The sequence below is a fragment of the Hemitrygon akajei genome, chromosome 15 (genome assembly GCF_048418815.1).
Source record: "Hemitrygon akajei chromosome 15, sHemAka1.3, whole genome shotgun sequence".
Lineage (NCBI taxonomy): Eukaryota > Metazoa > Chordata > Chondrichthyes > Myliobatiformes > Dasyatidae > Hemitrygon > Hemitrygon akajei.
In genome coordinates this window covers 29,286,234-29,313,707 of record NC_133138.1, presented here as the reverse complement: position 1 = coordinate 29,313,707, position 27,474 = coordinate 29,286,234, and the positions used below count along the sequence as shown (strand labels likewise).

At 38.6% G+C, this 27,474-nt stretch overlaps 1 protein-coding gene across 2 annotated transcripts in view; it reads right to left on the bottom strand.

Moving 5' to 3' along the window:
- Nucleotides 1-25,746, bottom strand: part of LOC140739575 (uncharacterized) — a 46,110-nt gene extending 20,364 nt beyond the window's left edge. The window contains exons 1-3 of one of the 2 annotated variants that reach the window (XM_073067965.1): nt 25,495-25,746; nt 4,088-4,159; nt 2,773-3,042 (exon numbers count right to left, since the gene is read on the bottom strand). In XM_073067965.1, the coding sequence (XP_072924066.1) occupies nt 2,773-3,042; nt 4,088-4,159; nt 25,495-25,633 (481 nt within the window). In that variant the 5' untranslated portion in view covers nt 25,634-25,746. Of the gene's footprint in view, nt 1-2,772; nt 3,043-4,087; nt 4,160-22,144; nt 22,253-25,494 lie in introns of those variants that run through there. The other variant, XM_073067967.1, reaches the window with a different exon arrangement.
- Between the last annotated feature and the right edge of the window lie 1,728 nt (nt 25,747-27,474).

Here is a 27,474-nt window from a genome sequence, read left to right as displayed (position 1 = left end):
AGCCCATCGAGTCTCCTCCACCATTACATCATGGCTGATTTATTATCCCTCTCAAATCCATTCTTCTGTCTTCTTCTGTTAACCTTTGATGTTAACCCTAACCCTAACCCTAATTATGAACTTATCAATCACTGCTTTAAGGTAACTCCACAGATTCATCACCCTCTGGCTAAGGAGGCTCCTCTTCATGTCTGTCTTAAATAGATGACCCTCTATTCTGAGGCTGTGCTCTCTGGTACTAGACTTCCCACTATCGGAAACATCCTCCCCACATCCACTCTGTCTAGCCCTTGCAATCTTCAATAGGTTTCAATGAGACCTTTCTCAGGACTTGAGCCATCAAGTACTCCTCTTTCTTAACCCTTTCATTCCCAGAGTCATTCTCATGACACTCCTCTGGACCTTCTCCAAAGCCAGAACATCCTTTCTGAGATAAAGGACCCAAAATTGCTCACCATTCTCAAAGTCCAGTCTGAAACTTCATCAAGATGGCGGTGCGACGCAGCTTGCAGCAGTTACTCCGGAGCTCATTATCTGTTATTTGTGAAGCGGGGTGCCGTGCACAATCATAATCGGATGAAAAACGGACGTGGGAGCACAGAGGAACATCTGGAAATCTCCAGGAAGACCTTCTTCATTGCTGCTGCTGCTATGAGGTCCGGGTCTCTGCTGGAAAGAACAGGCCCCCAGTCCTCGGGGTCTCGTTGCCGATGGCCGTTGGCGGGGGCGTCTTAATACACTCGGCAGAGGATGGTGCTCGAGAGAGCTGTGCCAGAGGGGATGGTTGGAGGCTCGGAGGCTCAATTGACTCAGAGTCCGCTGCGATCAGGTCGCTTTCAGTGTGTGCTGTGTCTGCAAGGCTGGGTTCGATGGAGCTTTCACTGTGTGCTGCATCTGCGAGGCTGAGTCGGGCAGCGCCGTGGAAGTCCATAGTGGGGGTATTCCCTTCTGCCGCCTGCGTGGGATGACGAGTCTATCGGGGGCCCTGAGGGCTTGTGGAAACTGTGTGGTAGTTTCTTTCAAACCTATAGTCTTTTAACATCTTTGGACTATTTTTACTGTGCCCATGGTCTGTTTTTTTATCAATTATGCTATTGTTTGCACTGTTGTAACTATGTGGTTTTGTGCAGGTCTTGTAGCTTTAGTTTTTGGTCTTGTTTTGTCTGTTGGAATTGGAGCTCCTTTCCGGGGAACGCGCTAAGATGGTAGTGTGATATTAATACGCAGCAGCCTCTCCAGACTCTGGATTGGGGATTCCCAAACGTTATGTGGATTTTCTGGTGTAGTCTGTTTTGTCATGTGCTTTTGTGATATCATTCTGGAGGAATGTTGTCTCATTTATTAACTGCATTGCATTTGTGATTTCTAAATGACTATAAACTGAATCTGAATCTGAATAATGTCTTATAAAGCCTTGACATCCTTGCTTTTATACCCCAATCCTCTCGCAATGAATAGTGACATTGCTTTACCTTCCTTACCACTCAATCAACTTGCAAGTTAACCTTTAGGGAATCCTGCTCAACGAAAACTGAGTCCTTTTTTACTTCTCTTTTTTGATTTTATTTTAAATAGCCCATTCCCCTAATTATTTTTAAGTCACGTAATCAGCTGCAATTTCTGGATGGACTGGACGTGCCTCACCCTCTCATTGGTCCACATGTGGGACCTGAATCCCACTGAAGCCTGAGTCTGTCATTGAAGCTGGAATCACATCAAATATGATAAAGACTTGGTGGGAAGCGACACTAAGAGAGAGAGATAATGGTTTGTTGTTCAGTGTTGCTCTGTGAACCAGGACCAACTGCTGAGTGTGTGTAGGAACTGTTGGTGGTTGTCATGTGGACTCCTGCTTCTCTGTAACACTTTGACATGAGTAACACTTCAATATCCACCACCGCAGTTGAACAATTACCCTATCGAATCGTGATTATGATTGGTTTTAATCTCAAGAGTGGAGAATGCAGCACTGATATCTGCTTCCGTCTGGTAGGCACTTCAGATCCCTCCAGACTAAGACTAATAGGCACTGGAGAAGTTTTTTCCCTACTGCGGTCACTTTGCTGAACAGTTAACTGCCGGTTAACTGTCGGCTAACTATTACTTGGATTGCACTACCTGTATGTACAATCTATATTTTCATTTATATTTATCATTATTATTGTTATGAGCAGAGAGACAACATCTGCCAGAAATAAATTCCTTGTATGTACATAGGTACTTGGCGATTAAAGTCTGATTCTGATTCTGATATATTGAATGACCCATTGGAATGATCGGTACGATCCCATTATAGCTAATTAACTTTAATGACTTGTGATGATGTAATCTGAAATTGTCTCCACCATAGATTTGCTCCTCCTGATCAATGTGTTATTATCCTCAATGTCCTCTCATTGCCCGATCTCTGTCACGGTTTTAAATGAGGGTGAAGCAGATCCTTTGGTTCAACTCTTCCACGCCAAACAAGATGCTACAGAAATGAGACGAGCTTGGATCGGCATGGACCAGTTGTGTTGAAGAGCCTGTTTCCATGATCTACCACTCCATGGTTTACAGACTGCCGATGTCTCCTCCTTCATACTGTTGACATGCATCAGGATATCACTTTTCTCCTGCCTCAATTCACTAATTTCCATGTCCTCTGCATGGTAAATACTGATGAGGATCCATACAGACCCGGCCATGATCTCTTCCTGTACTATTTTTAACAACCTCGTACCAGACAGATTTATTCCACCCCAATTCTTACAATGAGGTAGCAGCACTTACCCGTGCCTACACTAAAATCTCCTTTCATTGTTTTAACAATGTTTCCATTTTCCCGCACTTCACACTCATACAACTTCCCATCCTCCACTGTAACGTGTCGGAGCATCAGATAGACGGTGTTATTCAACCAGATCTGATCAGTGTTTCTCCTGTTCTGCTGGGATGAGCCCACTGGTTTCCAGCAGAGACTGACGGTATCTGGGAGTCTGGAGATGGTACAGCTGAGGGTGACGTCACTGCCTACCACAGGTGATCGTGGATTTGCTACAACTGTGAGAAATACAAACATAAGACAAAATGACATAGGAGCAGAATTAGACCATTTTGCCATTTGTGTCTGCTCTGCCATTCCATCATGGCTGATTTATTTTCTTTCTCAACCCCTTTCTCCTGCCTTTTCCTTGTAACCTTTCACAATCTTAATCATCAAGAACCTCTTCACCTCTGCTTTAAATCAATCCACTGACTTGAACTCCACAGTCACCTGTGGCAATGAATTCCATAGATTCTGCATCCACTGGCTAAAGAAATTTCTCTTCATCTCTGTTCTACGGGACATTCTTGAATATGTGAGTCTGTGCCATCTGGTCCTATACTGTCCCACTATCAGAAACATCATCTGCACATCAAATCTATCTCGGCCTTTCAATATTTGGTCGGTATATTGAATGAGTGGAGTGAGTAGTAACATGTCCAATGATTGGATTCAAACTGACCTCAGGATGTGACTGTGCTACAGGACAGAGAGAGTGTTGGGTTTCAGATGCAAAATAACACAGTGAGCACACAAACTCTCAGTCTGGTTACATCAAATTCAGTGATTCAGCAGAAGGATTGAACGCTTTACCCACCCTCCTGAACCTGATGGAATGTCAGGGTTCAGTTTAGGGTCACACAGTTTGGACACTATCTGAGGATGCCAACCATGGGGTGGTGCCCTGGCACAGAGGCTAGTGTTGCTGTCTCACAGCTCCAGCGACCCTGGATCAATCTTGACCTATGTTGCTGTTGCTGTCCATGCTGTGATTACCGATCTTGACCTATGATCTTGACCTTCTCCTTGAAATACTGTGGCTGTCATTCAGGTGATCTTCCCATATCCCAAACACGTACAGGTTGGTCGGTTGTTTGGGAATGGACCAATCTAGTCTGACTCTATTTGGATTGTTGGCACACTTCATTAAGACCCCACCCCATCACGTATAATGATACAGTGTGCATAAAGCCATTAAAAAAAGTGGTGAGAGGCCCAGAAGTTATTTAAATCTTGAAGATAAACAATTTTTTGCACTTTTCAAATATTTGTCCCACTTACCTTTGACCTCAAAATTTTCATTTTGCTTCATGGTTTCATAACTCGGTTCTCTTTGCGCCAGGATGATAGATCCTGCAAATTTAACATTCTCAAGTCAACATTATCAGCGTTATTCTCCATTTCATGAAAGATGCCACTGTATTTGAAGTTTGCTTCCCATTGTGGGGTCCACCCTCTGGATCCTTAGAAACATAGAAAACCTACAGCACAATACAGGCCCTTTGGCCCACAAAGTTGTGCCGAACATGTCCCAACCTTGGAAATTACTAGGTTTACCTATAGCCCTCTATTTTTCTAAGCTCCATGTACCTATCCAGAAGTCTCTTAAAAGACTCCATCGTATCTGCCTCCACCACTGTTGCCGGCAGCCCATTCCACGCACTCACCACTCTCTGAGTAAAAAACTTACCCCTGACATCTCCTCTGTACCTACTCTCCAGCACCTTAAACCTGTGCCCTCTTGTGGCAACCATTTCAGCCCTGGGAAAAAGCCTCTAACTACCCGCACAATCAATGCCTCTCTTCAGAAAATGTCACAAGTCGCTGGGTGACCTGTGTGAAGCGTGCTTTCCAATCCCAGACAACAGCGCCATTTCGAGGATTGTCTCGTCCAGTTAACATAATGTTATCTGTCTTATCAAAAATAGAAAAATGATTGGGATCTTCTTTAAAAAAAGAGAAACATTGAAAGTGTTTTAGCATGAAGTCACAGATGTTTAATTCTACTTCACTCAGTATTAGTGTCCATTGGTGCAGAATTACCTTTTTATCAGTTGATCACAACATAACCACAAACACAATAAAATGGTAAGTTGGTTCATTATTGTCACTCATACCAAGGTATATGAAAAACTTTGTTAAGTTGCCATCCACACAGTTCATTCAATCTCTTCAGCACGTTGAGACAATGCAAGGAAAAGCAATTACAGAATACAGAATAAAATGTTGCAATTACCAAGAAAGTGCAGTGTAAGCTAGTGATACACTGCAATGCCATGATGAGGTGGATTGTGAGATCATGAATCTACCTTATTGTACAAGAGATCCATTGAATTGTCGTCAAATGGCAGAGTAGAAGCTTTCATTGAAAGGGGATGATTCAGAAATTTTATAGGGAGGTAGTCACTCATAGTTTGCAGGAGACGGGTAAGTGGGTGACTGTCAGGAGAAGGAGGGGATATACACAGCCAGTGTAGAGTACACCTGTGGCCATTCCTTTCAGCAAAAGTGTATAACTTTACATACTTATCATTGAGGGGAATGACCTACCGGGGGAGCCATGGTGACCGGGTCTCTTGCACTGACTCTGGTGCTGTGGTTCAAAAGAGAAAAGAGATGTAAGAGGAGATTATTTCATTAGAGGAACCAAGACGAGGTTCTGTAGGCCAGTAGGGGCACCCAGATGGTATATTGCCTCTCTGGTGCTGAGATCAGGGATGTCTCAGATCATGCCCATGGTGTTCGAAAGGGCTGGGGTGAATAACGGTACATACTGCTTATCCACAAAGGTCAGTATTACTGTGGACAGGAAGATAAGAGAATTGCCAATGGATATACTGGGGTCAAGTTTGTGTTTCTTTTCCCTTTGGAGGGGTTTCCTAATGTGATAGAGAGCTGCACAATCTAACGTATCAGACACACCCACATGGGCATATTGATATCAAGAAGGTGATGTTGAGTCTCCTGAAAAAATAATAGAGTAGATAAATGCTCAGGGCCTTATGGGTTCCATCCATCATTATGGAGAGAGATAAGGGAACAGATTGCTGGCCGAGATCTTAGTATTCTCCGTAATCAAGTCCAGCTTACAAAAAACTTAGGAAGAGCCGATGTTGTTCAGTTGCTTAGATGGACAATAGGGAGACATGTTGGGTAATGTAATGGGTGACAGATGACACATATTCTTCAAAATGGAGACTATTCTGCACAATTCATAAACACCATCATTGAGTTGTGTTCACTTCACGTGATGGTGTCTGACGTAATGACATCAGTGTAAGGTTACTGTGTTTGGTCTGTTCATAATGGTAGTAAAAGGCTGCAGCTTTTAAAGAAACATGTAAAATGCCTCTTGCCTGTTTTATGTGTTAAGTCCTACATTGGTGACCCCGACGCTCTCGGACTATTCCAGACAATGACATGTTAACCGATACTGTCACTTTGAAGCTGCCAGTGTTTTGTGAGCAGCAGACTGCCGGGTTATTGGAAAGGGTGCAAGCCCCTTTCATGTTGTGAGAAATCACCGCTGACAATACCAAACTTTACAACACCATAGCATCACGAAGCTGTTCTACTGCAGCCAGAGTGGTGAGTCTATTAGTAGATCTGCCTGCACGTGATAAAAGCTCACCTACTGCAGACTTTTAGATTGTCTGAGTCGAAGATACATTGTTTCCCCTCCTTTCCCTGTCTCCGGGAAAGAACCTGTGTCCAAGGACTGTTAGAAGATCTAAAGATCTGGTGGCTTGTGGACACAAAGGACTTTGGGTCATTACCCTGTACCCCCAGTAAGTTCCACCAGCACATTTCCACAACTGGCTCGTCCATGTACACTGAACTCAGGAAAGCTGGCCAGCACAAAAGCTGAGTTTGCAAACATGGAAATGCTTGGCTTTCTGTTCAGGTTGAATAACCCTTGGGCTTCACCACACCCCACATGGCCGCTAAGCCCGATGATGGTTGCTGTCCATGCAGCGATTACCGCCACCTTAATGAGGCCACCACCCCCCGATTATTATCCAGACCCACATATTCAAGGACTTTCAGCACGTTTAGCCAGAATACTTGTCACCAGCGCATCAAAAACTAAACACTTATCACACCTTCACACACCTTTCAAGTGCTTAAGCCAACATTATACAATTATTGATCCTGCCAAATGCCAGTTCGGGATGTCTACTATTGACTTTCTCAGCTACCACATCTCCGCAGTGGGTATGACCCCAGCCATCAAAAGTCACCAGTCTCATGGAGTTTTCACAGCCCTGCACTACCAAAGCAATGCAAGTGTGTTTGGGTATGGTGAACTTCATCACCACTTAATTCTGTGAGCTGCTGAATTTATGCTGCCCTTGTACAGTGCCCTTTATGGCACTGCCCCAATCACATTCTTCAGTAGTCTGCGGTCATGATCAGAGCACTTGATGAGATGAAACAAGCTCTTTCAAATGTGATTCAACTACGCACCCGATGGCCAATGCGCCAAAAGCTATTGCTGCTGACGCTTCAGTCGATGCCAGCCTTTCTCAATATTTGCCCTGGAGGATCCCTTGAAATAATATTCACAGGCTTTTCGGTGACATCATCGTCGAGAATGGCAGCTTAAGTCACTAGCTCCTCCGGAAAAACACATATTAAGTCCTGTTAAACCATCAAATATAGTATTTTTCAAAAAATATTTGAACTGAAAAGAGGATTAAGCATGGAAGTTAAAAAATGTGACACTCCGTAGCCTGCAGCTGAGAGGAGTGCAGCGAGCAGCTCCCCTACTGGACTGCATGCTAGTCAGGCAGACGCTGGGCCTCGTTCAGGCGAAGCGCCAAATTCTGAAAGAGATAACGGAGTTTCAGAAAGAAATAAAGCAGCAGCTACGTGATATTAAGTCAGAGCTCGCCAACGTCAATCAAAAAATAGCGGTGGCAGAGACTCGAATAGAGAAGGTGGAAGATCGCATTCAAAACGTTGATTGAATACTGAGTAAGATGATAAAAATATTAAATCACCAAGAAGGTAAACCTGGAGGGAAGATCATGGCGGAAAAATATCAGAATCTACAAATTTCCCGAAGGAGCGGAGTGCGCGTCTATGATGGAGTTTGTCAGAAAGTTACTGCGGGACGTGCTGGATCTTCCCTCGACTATGGAGCTGGAAATCGAAAGAACGCATCGCGCGTTAGTCCTGAAGTCTACCCGGGATAAGTCACGCTCAATAATAATTAAATTCCTTCGGTACAGTACCAAGGCAGAGATTCTACAAAAGGCCTGGGGTAAGAAGAGAGGGTTTTTAGATGATAAATTAATATATTTTGACCAAGATTACCCCCCCTGTGGTCCTGCAGAAACATAAAGAATACTCCGAAGTAAAGCGAGTACTAAAGCAAAAAAAAGATAAGATTTCAAACTCCATACCCTGCTAAACTTTGAGTGTTTTATGAAGATGGGACGGGGTTGTACCAGACAGTAGAAGAGGCGACTACAGACATGAAGGCCAGAGGGTTGCCCATCAGTGTGACCAAACCGAGGGAAAGCCTGGCAGAGGAATTATCCCACTCTGCTTGGGAAATAGTGCGAGAATCAAGAAGGCTGGAGATGGGAGGGGACCAAGAGAAGTATATCAGAAAGAGACCGGGGGTTTTCCAAAGACAATCCTCACCCCCTCCAGAAGAGCCATAAGGTTTGGCTAACTTTAAAAATGTTGAGAAGCTAAATGGAAGCAAAAGTAGACGGTGATATACCTATCTCGAGAAATACTTATTATAATGTGGATTTTATATTACTTAGTTGTTATTCTTTATTTGCTCAATTACTCCTTTTTCCCCACCAAAATGAGAATATATATATATATATATATATATATATATATATATATATATATATATATATATGTCCATATATGTGTATTTAATATATATGTGTGTGTGTATATATATATGTATGTATAGGAGGAGTACACAGGAAAATCTTTGTGTAATGGATTTGTTCACTGATTTTTATGAATACTGCAATGGGGCCCCTCAACTCACAAGTAGGAGGGGTTATCCTCCACAGCTAGACATTTCCTCTAGCTCAACACAGGGGTCGTTGCCATTTTTGTTATTATTTGTGTTTCTTGGTTCTTATTTGTTCAGGGAGTAGATCGTTTCAGTTTTATTCTGCTAATTTCAATGATACATTGATAGATAAATACCGATGGCTAAGGACAAGGTAAAATTTATTTCTCTTAATGTCAATGGGCTATTAAATCCAATCAAACGTAATAGAATTTTAACCAAAATGAAAAAAGAGCAAGCCCATGTAGTATATTTACAGGAAACTCATTTAAGTGATAATGAGCATAAAAAACTAAAGAGAATGGGCTTCACTAATTTGTTTTTCTCCTCATATAAATCAGGACATAGCAGAGGATTTGCTATTCTTAACTCAAGTAAGCTAAATTTTGAAAAAGTATTCGAAATGGGAGATAAAGAGGGCAGATATATTCTGGTAAGGGGGAATGTAGTTGGAAATTCAGTTACTCTATTGAAAATATATGCACCCCCGGGAAGTGATATTGGTTTCTTTCAGAAAATTACTGATAACAGAAGGGCTCCTGATATGTGGAGGAGACTTAAATTTACAATTAAAACCAAACTTAGACTCCTCCAATAGAAAAACCTATGAAACAAAATCTTTACATAAGAAAGTTAATAAACTTTTTGAGGATGTTGGTTTAATTGATATTTGGAGGGACCTTTTCCCTGACAAAAGGGATTACACTCATTATTCTGATCCCCATTATGTATATACAAGAATAGACTATTTCATAACATTTGGAAAAGACAAAATAAACACCTGTGGAATTGGGACAATAGATGTAAGTGACCATGCACCTATATATTTATCTGTTGATTTTGACCTACAACCAAAGAATACTATTTGGAAACTAAATTCAAGTCTAATCAATGATCTGTACTTTAAGGAACAAATTTAAAAAGAAATTGGTCTCTACTTAGAATTTAATGATAATGGAGAGGTTTCACCTCCCATTTTATCGGATACTCTGAAGGCTGTCTTAAGAGGGAAAATTATAGCGATATCTTCATATAAGGAATAAAATATTAGAGGAACTACAAAATAGGCTGAAGGAACTAGAGAAAAAACACAAATTCAATTTGGCACAGGATACATTAGGGGAAATTAAAAGAATTAGGGATGAAATTAATAGTTTGGCTATGCAAGAAATCAGGAAAAATTCAATGTTTCTGAAACAGAGACATTATGAAAGTGGATCAAAGTGAACTTTTGAAGTGTTTTACAAAACTCCATATTCCAAAGATCCAGGGGGAAGCATAACCCAAATTGACACCTTCTTGAATTCTCTAGAGTTACCCACTTTAAGCAAAGAACAAAATAGAATGATGACTGCTGACATAACTGAAGTTGAATTAAAAGCTGCAATTAGTAGGCTTAAATTAAGCAAGTCACGAGGATCAGATGGGTATACAGCAGAGTGGTACAAAGAATTTAAAAATGAGGTAATTCCTGTTTTACTCCGCACGCTGAACTGGGCTCTAAAAAAGGCACAAATGCCACCCAGTTGGAAGGAAGCGATAATCTCAGCTATACCGAAAGAAGGCAAGGATAAAATGGAATGCGGGTCATTTAGACCAATATCCGTTCTTAATGTAGATTATAGATTATTTACCTCCATTATGGCTAAATGATTAGAGGAGTTTCTACCCATAATGATACGTAATGATCAGACAGGTTTTATATGACAATGCCAGACACAAGACAATATACGAAGGACACTTCACATTATGGATCATATACAAAAAAAATAAAATCGAAGCAATAGTGACAAGTGTGGACGCTGAAAAAGCATTTGATTCGGTCAATTGGAATTTTCTTTACAGAGTTTTACATAGATTTGGCTTCCAAGACACAATTATTAATACTATACAGACACTATATGACAATCCTACTGCTAGGATTAAAATTGATGGCTATTTATCAAATAGTCTTACCCTAGAAAGGGGCACGAGACTGGGTTGTGCATGGTCACCGCTACTCTTCGCGTTATATCTGGAACCATTAGCTCAATACATCAGATAAAATGAAGATATCTGGGGAATTACTATTAAAGGGACAGAGCATAAATTGGCTTGTTATGCAGATGACATTTTGATCTATCTAGGGCAATCAACAGACTCTTTACCTAAATTGATGCAATCCTTTAAACAATATGGTCAATTATCAGGATACAAGATCAACATAGATAAAACCCAATTACTTTCATATTACTATAGCTCACCAAGAGAAATTGAAAGTAGATACCCCTAGGCATGGTACATAGAGTCTTTCAAATATTTGGGAATCGTTATGCCAAAAGATTTGGCAAAATTATCAGAATGAAATTATCAGCCTTTATATAAAAAATTAAGGAAGATATGGCAAGATGGAAACTGATTCCTTTTTTCAGTCTCAGTTCAAGGATTGAGTCTATTAAAATGAATATACTGCCAGACTGTTATATCTCTTTCAGACCCTACCAACAGAGATTAATCAAAATCAATTCAATGAATGGAACAAGATGCTATCAAGGTATATTTGGCAGGGTAAAAGGCCTGTCTCGTAAAAGGGTAAAAGGTTCATATTAAAACTTTGCAATTAGCAAAGGAAAAGGGGGCAAGGGGCCTACCTTCTCTTAGAGATTATTATTTTGCAGCACAGTTGAGAGCTGTGATATGTTGGTGCAACCCATCATATGATGCTCAATGGAAAAACATTGAGGAGCGGGTACTTCCCATTCCCATACAAGCAATTTTGGCTGATAACAACCTGCAAAGGTACATAAACACTATTGATAACCCATGGGTGAAATTGACTCTTAAAATATGGAAAACTACTATAAAAGAATAATCTAGAGTGAAATATTGCAATTATTAAATAGTGTGCATATGACTCAGATTTTACATCAAATAAATTGGATGCTGGATTTAAGGACTGGACAGCTAAAGGAATAACAGTTCTTTGCAACATAATGAAAGAAGGAACACTGTTCAGTTTTGAAATGCTTAAAGAGAAACACTTATTAGAAAAACAAAATCTTTATCAATATTTACAGATGCGACAATATGTTAATAAGACGCTTAAAAATGTAACCAAGGCAGGTAAGTACATGCTTGATAGAGCTATTTAGAAAAGCATATAATTCAGATAATGGTAGCAGGATCGTTTCAAGCATGTATAAGGGGTTGACAAATCTTAAAACACATTCGACTTCATACATTAAAAGAAAATGGGAGAAGGAAGGAGGGATAATTATATCTGAGGAAGAATGGACAACAATATGGAGATATCAATGGAAGTGTACCAGTTCACAGAAGGAAAAACCTGCTCACACATGCAAGAAATTGAAAACTGCAGTAAAATGGTCATTGCTTTCCTCTGAATGGCTGGATACTCTTCATTCACAGAAATCCAGAACTTGTCCAGGGGCAGGTCAGTAAATCTCATCATGAGTGCACAATTAGAGGACATCTCACAAAGTTCTTCCTCTTCTCTCAAAGTCAAATTCTCAGGCTGAGCAGAAGATTCAGTGAAAGTAACCCTCACCTAGTCATACACTTGTGTTGAAAGAGAGGAAAAATATTGTTCAGTTTTCTCCTGCATTTCTTCCAGTTGGTTGTCAATAAGACTTGAGACTTGAGTTATCATTCCTCACTCTCAAGCCCAAGAAGCAGTGGAAACATTTCAAGATTTCCTTTTGCAACATGATTTTTCCAAAGATTTGATTTCCTTTTGAATCCAAGAAGCTTGGCACTTGAAGTCAATACAGGGCCTTACAGAGACTTGTTCAAATAATTCCTATGATGAAAAATGAAGTAAGTAGCTAGTTTCTGCAGCCATTTTTCAGCTTCAAACCACTCAGCAAAATCTGACTTTATATTTCCTTGAAAGTATTCCTGCAATTCACGTTTCAGCTCAAACACCCTGTTGAGAACTTCCTCTGCTAAGCCACCGGATTTCTGTATGTAGCAAGAGATTAGTGTGCTCTTTGTCCACTTTTTCAAACATTCTCGAGTGAATTGGTCTTTGTGTAATAAAGTTAACTATTTTTGTAACATCAACTAGGAATTTTTTTCATTTCATCTCGAAGACTTTTTGACATCTGCTACTCTCTGTGAAGAAAACAATGTCTTGTGACAATGTCTGGAGTTCCTTTTTTAACAAGAGAAACAAAACCTCTCAAGGAGCCAACTATTGATGGGGCACCATCAGTACAGATGGCAATACAAATCTCAATGACAGACTTTTTGTTTCTAGATATAAAGACAAAGCACTAAATGTAGACTGTAAGACATTAAGACATAGGAGCAGAATTCGGTCATTCAGCTCATTGAATCTGCTCCCCATTCATCATGGTTGATCGCAGATCCCACTCAACCCCATATACCTGCCCTCTCACCATATTCTTGATGCCCCGACCAATCAGCAATCTATCAACATAGCTTTGAATATACCTGCGGACTTGGCCTCCACTGCAGCCTGTGGCAGAGTATTCCACAGATTCACTACTCTTTGATGAAAAACATTCCTCATCGCTTTTGTTCTGAAAGGTCACTCCTCAGTTTTGAGGCTGTGCCCTCTAGGTCAGGATACACCCTCCAGATGAAACATCCTTTTCACATCCACCTTATCTAGTCCTTTCAGCATTCGCTAGGTTTCAATAAGATCCCCATGCATTCTTTTAAATTCCAGTGAGTACAGGGCCAAAGCTGCCAAATGCTACTTGTATGTTAACCCCTTCATTTCTAGAATCATTACAGTGAAACTCCTGTGGATGTTCTCAAATGACCACACCTCTTTTGCGATAAGGGCCCAAAACTGTTGACAATGCTCCAAGTGCAGCCTGACTCGTGTTTTATAAAGCCTCTGCATTATCTCTTTGTTTTTATATTCTATCCCTCTCGACATGTGCCAAAGTTGCATTTGCCTTCTTTACCACAGACCCAATTTGTGAATGAACCATCTGGGAGTCTTGCAAGAGTAACCCTAAGTCTCTTTGGACCTCTGATGTTTGAAGTTTCTCCATTTTTCCAATTTTGTCAAAGTCCTGCTACAAAGGACCTGCTACTCAGCACTACCTACCACTTAACCTATCTTCGTATCATCCGCAAACTTTGCCACAAAGCCATCATTTCCACTTCTCTTTGACAAACAATGTGGAAAGTAGTGGTCTCAATACAGACACCTGAGGAACACCACTAGTCACCAGCAGTGAACCAGAAAAGGCCCCTTTTATTCCCACTTACTGCCTGTCAGTCATTCTGCTATCCATGCCAGTATCTTTCCTGTAATGCCATAGGATTTATCTTGTTAAACAGCCTCATGTGTGGCACCTTATCAAATGCTTTCTGAACATCTGAATAAATGACATCCGCTCTTCTCCTTTGTCCAACCTGCTTGTTTTTTTTGTTTTTTTATTTATTAAATTTTTAGAAAATTACAAAGAATAAACGTAATGAAAAATTAGTAAGAAAAAGAAAAATAATATTAATCCTCCCCCCTCCCCTTAACCCTCCCCCCTTAACCCTTATCTAAAGAAAGAAAAGAAAAGAAAGGAAGAAAGAAGAAAAAGATTGCCTGGATATCGGAGGATCCCCACATGCTCCATGGAGTTCAAAATAATTTGAATATTTATTTTTACTTTCCCCAATTACTTTATAATTTTATCTTCAAAGGACCTATATACTTAATCCCATCTTTTGTAGGTATGGGAGCCAAATTTTCAAAAATATGTCATATTCATTTCTTAGATTATATGTAATTTTTTCAAGTGGAATGCAACTATATATTTCATTATTCCAATGATCCATAGTTAAATATAAATCAGATTTCCAAGTAACTGCGATAACTTTTTTAGCTGCTGCCAATGCAATTTTTATAAATGTTTTCTGATACTTATTCAATTTAAGTTTCGGTATTGTCCCTTCAATATCTCCTAATAAAAATATTATTGGACTATGTGGGAGTTGTACTCCAGTAATTTGTTCCAATAAAAGTCTTAGATTTATCCAAAATGGTTGAATTTTAAAACAAGACCAAGCAGAATGTAACAAAGTACCAATTTCTTGATTACATCAAAAACATTGGTCAGACATATTTGAATTTAATCTATTTATTTTTTGTGGTGTTATATATAATTGATGTAAAAAATTATATTATATTAATCTAAGTCAAACATTTATTATATTTACCATACTATCAGAACATAATCTTGACCAACTTTTTCCATCAATTTTAACATTCAAATCAGATTCCCATTTTTGTCTTGATTTATGAATTCCAGATTCAATTGTCTGTTTTTGAATCAAATTGTACTTACAAGATGTAAATTTTTAAATTTTTCCTTTTTGAATTAATATTTCTATTTCACTAGGTTTTGGCATCAACATTGTTTGACCCAGCTTTTCTCGTAAATAAGCCTTTAATTGAAAATAACAGAAAAGAGTGTTGTTTGATATTTTATATTTATTTTTTAATTGATCAAACAACATCAATACACCTCCTTCAAAACAATCACCTATATATTTAATCCCCTTTTGAATCTAATTATGTAAAAGTTTATTATCCATTGTAAAAGGAATAAGCCTATTTGGAATTAAAGTTCTTTTTGCTAATAAAGATTTATTTATCTCATCGTCCATATTTACCTTATTCCATAAATCAATCAAGTGTCTTAATAAAGGGGATTCTTTTTTTTCCCGTATCCATTTGGATTCCCATTTATATATAAAATCTTCTGGTGTATTTTCTCCTATCTTATCTAATTCTATTCTAATCCATGCCGGGTTTTTTTCATCAAAAAAAGACGCAATAAATCTAAATTGATTTGCTTTATAATAATTCTTAAAATTTGGAAGTTGTAACCCTCCTAAATCAAATTTACATGTCAATTTTTCCAATGATATTCTTGACATCTTTCCTTTCCAAAGAAATTTCCTTACATATTTATTCAGTTCTTGAAAAAACTTCTGAGGTAATTGTATTGGTAAAGTTTGGAATAAATATTGCAATCTAGGAAATATATTCATTTTTACTGCATTAACTCTACCTATTAATGTTATTGGTAACATCATCCATTTATCAAGATCCTCTTTTATTGTTTTTAATAATGGCAAATAATTTTGTTTATATAAATTTTTTACATCATTATCAACTCTAATACCTAAATATTTTATCCCATTTATTGGCCAATGAAATTGAGTTACTAATCGACATTGATTATAATTTCCTTTGGTAAGGGGTAAAATTTCACTTTTATCCCAATTTACTTTATACCCTGATACTTTCCCATGTTCTTCCAATCTAAAAGATAATCTTTGCAAAGATTGCAATGGGTTTGTTAAATAAATCAAAACATCATCAGCAAATAAATTAATCTTATATTCTTCTTGATTAACTCTAAAGTCCCCAATGTCTGAATCCATTCTAATTAATTCAGCTAATGGTTCTATTGCCAATACAAATAAAGCAGGTGATAATGGGCAGCCTTGTCTAGTTGACCTCATTAAGCAAAATGGTGTTGAAATCTGACCATTTGTAACTACTTTAACTTGAGGATTTGTATTTAAGGTTTTAATCCATTGTATAAAAGATTTTCCTAACTCATATTTTTCCAATACCTTAAACAAAAAATCCCATTCCAATCTATCAAATGCTTTTTCTGCGTCCAAAGCAACTGCCACACGCATTTCCTCTCTTTTTTGTGCCAAATGAATTATACTAAGTAACCAGGTTATATTATCCATTGATTGTTTTTAATAAAACCTGTTTGATCCATATGTATTAATTTTGGTAAATATTTAGATATTCTGTTAGATAAAATGTTTGCTATTATTTTATAATCTGTATTCAACAAAGAAATATGATGTTGGTTTTAAAGGATCTCTATCTTTTTTGGCAATACAGTTATGATCGCTGTTAAAAAAGATTGTAGGAGTTTATGCATTCTTTCCACTTGATATATTAATTCCATAAAAGGAGGAATTAATAAATCTTTAAATTTTTTATAAAATTCAGGAGGAAAACCATCTTCTCCTGGGGATTTATTACTCTGAAGTGATCCTAAAGCTTCTTCAACCTCTTTTAATGTAAAGGGCATATCTAATCCTTTCTGTTCTTCCAAATTTAATTTTGGAAGGGTTATTTGTGATAAAAAATTATCTATCTCAGCAATCTTATTTTGTGATTCTGATTGATATAGTTCAGTGTAAAAATTTTTAAAAGTTTCATTAATTTCTAAAGGTTTATAAGTAACCTTATTTACACTTGTTCTAGTTGCATTTATTGTTTTAGAAGCTTGTTCTGTTTTCAACTGCCAAGTAAGAATCTTATGTGATCTTTCACCTAATTCGTAATATTTTTGTTTAGTTCTCATAATTACTTTTTCTGTACAATATGTCTGGAGTGTATTATATTGTAATTTTTTATTAACAAGTTGTCTTCGTTTTTCTTCTGTCAGATATCTTTGAGATTCTTTTTCTAACTTTATGATATCTTTTTCCAATTGATCTATTTCTGCCATGTATTCCTTCTTAATTTTAGATGTATAACTTATAATCTGACCCCTTAAATGTGCTTTCATTGCTTCCCATAATACAATTTTATCCTCAACTGAATGTAAATTTGTATCCAAAAAAAATTGAATCTGTTTTTTCATAAAATCACAAAAATCTTGACATTTTAATAAAATTGAATTAAATCTCCATCTATAGATCGATTCCTCCTTATCCATCATTATCATTGTCATTATCAAGGGGGAATGATCTGACAGTATTCTTGCTTTATATTCCACACTTTTCACTCTATCCTGAATATTTTTTGATAATAAAAAAAATCAATCCTTGAGTAAGTTTTATGTCTATTTGAATAAAATGAATAATCTCTTTCTCTTGGATTAATTTTTCTCCATATATCAATCAGATTTAAATCTTTCATTAATGATAAAGTTAGTTTTATTACTTTTGATTTTGTAGCAACTTTAGTTGACCTATCCAAAACTGGATCTAAACAAAAATTAAAATCTCCACCTATTAATATTTTATCATGTGCATCAGCCAAGTTCAAAAAAACTTCTTGTATGAATTTTGCATCATTTTCATTTGGTGCATAAATGTTCATAAAAGTCCATAATTCTAAAAAAATTTGACAATGTATAATCACATATATCCCCACAGAATCAATTACTACATTTTGTCTTTTAATTGGTAAAGTTTTATTAACCAAAATTGCAACTCCTCTCGATTTTGAATTAAATGAAGCTGCAATGACATTTCCAACCCAATCTCTCTTTAATTTCTTATGTTCTATTTCTGTTAAATGTGTTTTGTAAAAAAGCTATATCTCCTTTCATTTTCTTAATATATGTTAAAACTCTTTTTCTTTACACAGGTCCATTAAGTCCATTAATATTAAAACTTTAAAAATTAAGTAAATTAATCATTCATAATACCTTGGGAACTCTTTGAAATTCTCCATGTTGCTATGAGTCTCTCCCCAACCATCCAGGCAAAAAAGAAGAAAAAAAACCCAAAATAATTCATAATTAATAATTCATAATTCACTAATGTTGTGAATAAAAAGAACACAACATTACCCCCCCCCCCCATTTTACGGGTCATGGCAATCGCCATGATTCTACATGTGAAACTCGCAGCCATCGATCAGGAGCTCCTCTAGCTCCCCCGCAAAAAAAAAGAAAGAAAATATATTAGTGAAGAAAAAAAAGAAAATAATTAATGTCTCTACTCCCAATTAATACTCCTCAACTATTTTTGTTTTCCTTATAAATGTCTGTCAAGTCCAACCTTATTTCAGTCTTCATCATTAGTCCACTTCATTTCTATAATTCTTTACTCCTCTTCGTGGACATCAGGTAATTCTTGTACAAATTTCTCCGCTTTCTGGTAGTCAACGAAAAATCTTCTTTCCTCGTTATCCAGGAAAATTATCAATTTTGCTGGGTAGCTCAATAAAAATTTATAGCCCTTTTCCCATAAAGACTTTTTCACTGGATTAAATTCCTTCCGCCTCTTCAGAAGATCGTAACTTATGTCTGGATAAAAAAAAACTCTTTTCCCTTCTATTATCAATGGCCCATTTCTCATTTTAGCACCTTGAGTAGCTGCCTTCAAGATCATTTCTTTATCTTGATACCTTAAACATTTTATCAAAATTGATCTTGGATTTTGATCTTGTTGAGGTCTTGGTCTTAAAGCTCTGTGTGCTCTTTCAATTTCAATTACTTGGCTTCCTTCTTTCATTTCCAAAATTTTTGGAATCCATTCTTGAAATAATTTTATTGGATTTTCTCCCTCTGTACCTTCCATAAGACCAACAATTTTAATATTATTTTGTCTACTAGAGTTTTCAAGCGCATCTATTTTTTCCAACATCCGTTTTCTTTCTATTGTCCAGGCAAGATTATTGTTTTCTATCTTATCTATTCTTTCAGTGTTTTCTTCCATTTTTACTTCCATCTCTTTAACTTTATTATCCATCTTCTTTTGTTTTTCCACCACATTATCGAGTGTATTCTGCATCCTTCTTGTATCTGTTCTTATAGCTTTTAATTCATTCATCGTATGTATCAGGATATCTCTTATGTCTCTTTTAATCTCTTCCTTCTTTTCCTCTTCTTCATCCTCTGTATTTCCCAAAGAGTCTGATTCCACTTCCAATTCACTTCCAGCCATAGTTGAGATTTGTAGTTTTGTTAATATCTGTTCATGCATACTTGTTTCTTCGCGCATGCATTGTTCTTGCCGTTTCTTCTTAGAGACCGCCAACATTGCTGCAACTTCCTGTCCCGCATCATCAGAAGTGCCATGCACTTCACCGGGAGGAGATCCAACTTGAGTCCGAGGCTTCGCCGAGACGGTTAGGCCTTTTTCCCCGCCAAGACGGTTAGGCCTTTTTCCCCGCCGATTTGCGCAGTCTTCAAAGTAGTAGCTTTCTTCTGTTTCGGTTTAGGAGCCATATCCAAAAATAATCCTGAGTTACTTATAAATAGTTTCTAGTAGGTATTTATTAATTCTTCTTCATTTAAACCCTATTTCATTACTTTTTACGAGGGAGCTGGATTCCCAACGTCTCGACCCTACATCATCACGTGACGTCCCCCGTCCAACCTGCTTGTTACCTCCTCGATAAATTCTAACAGAATTGTCAGACAAGATTTCCCTTTACAGAAACCATGCTGACTTCGACTTATTTTATCATTATTCTTGAAGTACCTGGAAACCTCGTTCTTAATAATGGATTTTAACACTTTCCCAACTAATGAGATTAGGCTAACTGACCTATAATTACTTTTCTTTTGTCTTCCTCCCTTCTTAAAAAGTGGAATGATATTTGCAATTTTTCAGTCCTCCAGGAAAATGCCAGAGTCAGGTGATTCTTCAAAGATCATGACCAATGCATCCATTATCTCTTCAGCAACCTCTTTTAGGACTCTGAATGTACTCCATCTGGTCCAGGTGAATTGTCCACTCATTCCTGCTCCTTGACACGCAAAGACCTCTGGCACACTGCTCGTGTCTTCCACAGAGAAGACTGATGCTAAATACTCATTAAGTTCATCTGCCATTTCTGGCCCCCCAATACTTCCTCACCAGCATCATTTTCCAAAGATCCAATATCAACTCTCACCTCCATTTTATTTTTTATAAAATTGAAAAACCTTTTGGTATCCTGCTTTGATTTATTTGCTAGTTTGTTCTCACCTTTCCCCTTCTTGTAGGTTTTTTAGTTGCCTTTTTGTTGGATTTTACAGCTTTCCAATCATCCAACTTCCCATTCACTTTTGCTGCCTTGCTGATTGAGATTTTAGTGTTTTAAGATTCCAGTAGTCATTTAAAATAATCAGAACTTTTAAAATACATATGGCTGTGATTTTTAGTTAAATCTCTTTTCAGTTTTGCAGGAGCCATTGCTGAATTAGTAAATTGTTTGCCACAGACGAGCACAATGGTTCAGACAACTTGAATCACCAGTACATGTAAAACTCATTGAAAAGTAGCTTTCATTGTAAAGGCGGGCTTTTCTGTGTCCGTTATTGCACTAGTGCAGTGAAATGGTTCAGAAGATTGTAATTCTTCATCATAAACATTATCAGAATTGTCCACAGGCCTAGGCCTAGAAACCTCTTTTTGCATTTCACACTTTCTCTTCAAAAATCACCACATTGGACCATAGAAACATAGAAACATAGAAAATAGGTGCAGGAGTAGGCCACTCGGCCCTTTGAGCCTGCACCGCCATTCAGTATGATCATGGCTGATCATCCAACTCAGAACCCTGTACCTGCTTTCTCTCCATACCCTCTGATCCCTTTAGCCACAAGGGCCATATCTAACTCCCTCTTAAATATAGCTAATGAACTGGCCTCAACTGTTTCCTGTGGCAGAGAATTCCACAGATTCACCACTCTCTGTGTGAAGAAGTTTCTCCTCATCTTGGTCCTAAAAGGCTTCCCCTTTATCCTTAAACTGTGAACCCTCGATCTAGACTCCCCCAACATCGGAAACAATCTTCCTGCATCTAGCCTGTCCATAAGATCCCCCCTCAATCTTCTAATTTCCAGTGAGTATAAGCCCAGTCGATCCATTCCAGCAAGTATAAGCCCAGTCTTTAGAATGAAAAGTTCCCTCCAATTTTCTGCTGCACCAATTGAGTTTATTTGCTCCCAGAAGTCAGTCGGCGGTGCAAAAGAGGAAGAAGGGAGAGGACTACTGGATAAACACAGTGCTACTGCGCACTACCATACTGGGCTGAGAGACATCAAACAACGTTGTTAACAGGGCTGCTCTGTCACTGCCCACCACAACCGCTAACAGCGCACATCACGCAAAGTTCAAAAAACAATGATATATTTTTAATCATGATCTCTCGCGAAAGCCTGGGTGAGAAACATTGGTATAAGGTGGCAGCTTTTGATTTGATTGCAATAGATGTAAAGGACAGTGGCTTTTGTTATGCACATAAAATACCTCTTGCCTGTTCTATTTGGAAAATCCTACATTAATGACCATGACAGTTGAAGACAATTCGAGAGTTACTGAATAATATGTCAACCAATGCAGTTGCTCTGAAGCTACCTGAGATTTGGGAGCAGCCTATTAACATGTGGCTTGCATAGATAGAAACCCAGTTCACACTGTGTGAAATCACTGCGGACACTACCAAATTTTACTCCACCGTAGCATCACTTTGCAGTTCCACTACAGCCAGGGTGGTAAGTATACTGAAAGACCCGCCTGCGCATGATAAATATGTCACTCTGAAGACTCACCTATTACAGATTTTTGGACTGCGTGAGTCTGAGTGTGCCGATCTCCTTGCCTGATGTTGATGATACTAGGCCATCAAAACTAATGGACCACAAGCTGCCTCTCCTTGGGGATCACCATCCTTCTTTTATTTTTGAAGAACAAATGCCTGATCAACAGGAGAGGCTTCAAACAGGTCCACTGCCCGAGGATAAAAGGCAGGAGATGTTTACGGAGCGTAACAGAGCTTTCACCTGCAGCCAGTCAGTGTTTGCATTTAATTAAAGGAAGGCGGGGCAAGCACAGCGGCCATTGTATGAGTGCACATTGAGTGGTGATCTTCAAGCTTCAGTGAGTGAGGATGACTCAGAGAAAGCAAAGGAATGAAAAGCTCAGGTTTTCTTCCTCTCATTTTTATATCTGCGCAACTCAGTAGAGAAGACAGGCAGGATAGTGAAATGCTCTACTCACAGGATGTAGGAAGGCAGGGGGACCTCCAGCATCCCTGACCACTACAACTGCGAGAAATGCATCCCAGTGCAGCTTCTAACAAACCATGTTGAGGAGCTGGAACTGAATGAACTCTGGATCATTCGGGAGGCTGAAGTGGTGATTGATAGAACTTATAGAGAGGTAGTTACACCCAAGTTGCAGGACACAGAAAACTGGGTGACAGTCAGGAAGGGCAAAGGGGTTAAGAAGCCATAACAGTGTACCCATGTAGCTATTCTCCTCAACAAAAAATAGATGACTTTGGATGTTGTCGGGGGTGGATGACCTAACAGAGGACAGTCACATTGGTCTAGGCTCTCGCACTGAATCTGTCTCTGTGACTCAGACCGGAAGGGAGAAGAAGAAGCAAGCTGTGGTGATCGAGGATTCATTAGTTAGGGGAACAGACAGGATGTCCTGTGGGCGAAAACAAGATTCCCAGATAGTATGATGCCTCCTGGGTGCCAGGGTCCAGTATTTCTCAGATTGAGTCCTCAGCATTCTTAAAAGGGAGGGTGAACAGCCAGAAGTTGTGGTCAATGGAGGTACCAATAACATGGGAGGATGAGTGATGAGGTTCTGCATATGGAGTTCAGGAAATTAGGCACTTAGTTAAAGGGCAGGACCTCCATGTTTGTGATTTCAGGATTGCTACCAGCATCACATTCTGGGAATGCTGGAAAAAAGAAGATTATACAGTTTAATACATGGTTGGTGAAGAAGGGAGGGCATAAGATCTTTGGATCATTAGGCTCTCTTCCAGGGAAGGTGGTACCTTTACAGAAGGGACAGTTTGCACCTGAACAGGAGAGGGACTAATATCCAAGGAAAAAGGTTTGTTGATGCTGCATGGTGGTGTTTAAACTATAGTTGCAGGGGAATGGGAACCAGAATGCCAGAAGAGTTAGTGGAGCGGTTGTGGAGGCTGACGTTGGTCAGATCTCAGACACAGTTAGGAATCACAGGTTTGAGCATGGTGTGACAAAATTGAAAAGGGTGAATACAGGTCTGAAAATTTTGTATCTGAATGTGCACAGTATACAGAATAATGTAGATGAACTTTCAGCCCAGTTGCAGATTGGCAGATACGATGTAGGCATCACAAAATCATAGCTGATAGATGATATCTGGGAGCTTAATGTCCAATTGTATTGAAAGGATATGCAGGAAGGGTTGGTAAAAATTATATCAAATTGTTAGAAAGAGGTGACATAGGTTTGGAAGTTGTTGAATCATTGTGGATAGAGCTGAGGAACTGCAAGATAAAGAGACCCTGATGAGAGTTGTATGCAGACCCCCAAACCGTAGTAAGAATGTGGTCTATAGATTACAATGGCAGATAGAAAATGCTTGCCAAAAGAACAATGTTACAATAGCCATGGCGAATTTCAGTATGCAGATATATTAGAAAAATCAGATTGGTGCAGGATTACAAGAGTGGGGACTTCTAGAGTGCCTTATCCCTTATCACAGAAAACAGTGACCTTGCAAAACTTCCATATTTTTGACACTTTCAGATATTTCTCTCTTTTCAAATTATTATGCAAAACATTCATTCTTTGAAACAGATGAATAATAAGTGTTATGGAATACCAAGATGTCGCAAAAAGGAAAACAAGTTGGACAAATATTCAATTCCTGGTAAATTTGATGAGATATTGTTTTAGTCTGTAAGCTGAAAACAATTTTATGCAGACTGTAAGGTGCAGATTGTTGTCACTGTTATAATAATGTTGATCAACTCCCTAGTATGATCAGATGGACTCTTTATCTGGCAGTTGAACTTGTTTTGATATTGCACCTAAATATCTGACTGCACTGCACTTTCTCTGCCACTGCTGAAAAAAATTCTGCATTCTGTTTCTGTTTTCCCAGGTACGACCTCCACACACAGTGTAATCAGTTGGTCTGTATGAGTAGCATGTAAGACAAGATTTCCACTGCACTTGTGACAATGATGAACCAACACCAATAAAAAGCACTATTGTCTGAAGAGTATTTTCAGTAATTAACTCTGGATCAGAAAACAGTGACCTTGCAAAACTTGCATATTTTTGACACTTACAGATATTTCTCTCTTTTCAAATTATTATGCAAAACATTCTGTCTTTGAAACAGATGAATAATAAGTGTTATGGAATACCAAGATGTCGCAAACTGGAAAACAAGATGGACAAATATTCAATTCCTGGTAAATTTGATGAGATATTGTTTTAGTCTGTAAGCTGAAAACAATTTTATGCAGACTGTAAGGTGCAGATTGTTGTATGCAGAGTTGTGGACATAAAGACCACATTGGCTTTCTGAATAACCAGTGCATGATTTCAAGAAACAGGTAATGTATAAGGAATTAAAGTAGCAATAGCCCATCATGTCTGCTCTATCGGTATACAAGATCATGTCTGACCTACTTCCTCAGCACCACTTTCTTCTACTAACTCTATGTCCCATATTTGCTTGAACATCCAAAACATTAAAAATAGAGCATACACAATTCTGTACGACTGCAAATCATGAACATGATCATGAATCTCTTGTATCCAAAATATTATTTTTTCTCTTACCGTTGCCTACACTAAACAATCAAAAGTTTTGTATGTTTGAGTAGGATTATCTTGCACTCCTTTAACCTCTGAATAATTCAGATGCAGTCCACTTCATCTGTTCTTACTGAACAATATCCATAGCACCTCAATTGTTGGAATATCCTTGGTGCACATTTCCATCTTACACCCAATAACATCTCCATTATTTTGTGTACAACTTCACTGAAGGAACAGCTAAAAGTCCAGACAAACCAGATCTACAGTCCCACCTGGTAAGTACACGCACTGAAAATGCAGAAAACAACAGAGACTAATCAGTGAGCTAAAGTACTTACTTTGGGTGAAATCAGACTGAAGAAGCGAAACAAATAAACTGAATATCAGAAGAGAAGACATTTTGCCGCAGGCAATTTGAAGCCTCATTTCACAGATTCCATTCCTTTCCCTGTCAGAGTGAAACAAATAGTGAAACATGTCGATCCAGACTCCTGAAACGACCTGAAGTAAATCTGCAGCAGATTTAGTCAATGTTTTTAACACCTCAGAATCTGAACAAAATGAAGACTGTGTATTTGCTCATTCCAGTTGTAAAGTGTAACTGTTCACAGACGCTCCCTCTTCCTGTTCCAATATAGACGATGGTTACTTCTTTCATTTCCAAGGAAAATGACTACATTATTTTGGTTCCTCTTTCAGTTGTGAGAGTGGTAAAGAACAGTAAACTTGAGAAAATTGTCCCAAAATGTCACAATTTGTACTGATCAGGAACTAGTCAAATTGATATAACTGAGGATATGAAGTTAGAGAAATTATTATTTTCTTATGTCTGATCATGTGTTAATGACATCTACATGGTAATATCATGTAGTGGAATGAGCATCAGCAAATCCCAACAAACACCTGCTGACAGTCGACATGATCAGAAAATCTAATGAACCAGCCAAATGGCAAATGGACCAGATCAGAGCAGGATGTTGTGAGACGGTGGGCAGTGAGGTCTCATGCATCTGTTACTCTCTGACATTGACAGTGTATGTGAGAGATGTAAAGTATTTTTTTCTAATTCAATGGAAATGTGAGGCTCTAACAAGAAAAGACACTCACTGATATCCAGAATAGATTGGCTGTAGTGAAGAGATGCCTATTGATGCTCTCAGATACTGACTCCATTCTCTGCTGGTTCACTGTAGACTCATGGTCCCACCGTAAATAAGATGATATTACAACAGTGTCACCTGGTTTCTCCAACAGCACCCTGGAATCCAGCGTTCTCCAAAGACATGAAAGCAATATGGAAATTAAGGAACAGCAGGATGTCCTTCTCTTTCAAGGACTAGATGGGCTGAAGGACCTATTTCTGTCTATACTCTCATTACTCTGTGACTCTGTCTATGTCATCATTGTTGACATGAATTTAAAAACTTGTTACTCAACAATGCTGGTGCAATCATAGAAACATAGAAAACCTAGAGCACAATACAGGCCCTTCGGCCCACTAAGTTGTACCGAACATGTCCCTACCTTAGAAATTACTAGGCTTACCCATAGCCCTCTATTTTTTGAAGCTCCATGTACCTATCCAAAATCTCTTAAAGGCCCTATCATATCCACCTCCACTACTGTTGCCAACAGCCTATTCTGCACATACATAACTCTCTGCATAAAAAACTTACCCCTGACATCTCTATACCTACTCCCAAGCACATTAAACATGTGCCCTCTTGTGGCAACCATTTCAGCCCTGAGAAAAAGCCTCTGACTATCCAGACAGACAGACAGACATACTTTATTGATCCCGAGGGAGATTGTGTTTCATTACAGCTGCACCAAGGATAGTGAAGAAATATAGCAATATAAAACCATAAATAATTAAATAATAATAAGCTAATCATGCCAAGTGGAAATAAGTCCAGGACCAGCCTATTGGCTCAGGGTGTCTGACACTCTGAGGGAGGAGTAGTAAAGTTTGATGGCCACAGGCAGGAATGACTTCCTATGCTGCTCAGTGTTACATCTTGGTGGAATGAATCTCTGGCTGAATGTACTCCTGTGCCTAACCAGTACATTATGGAGTGGATGGGAGTCATTGTCCAAGATGGCATGCAACTTGGACAGCATCCTCTTTTCAGACACCACCGTCAGAGAGTCCAGTTCCACCCCCACAACATCACTGGCCTTACGAATGAGTTTGTTGATTCTGCTGGTGTCTGCTACCCTCAGCCTGCTGCCCCAGCACACAACAGCAAACATGATAGCACTGGCCACCATAGCCTCGTAGAACATCCTTAGCATCGTCCAGCAGATGTTAAAGGACC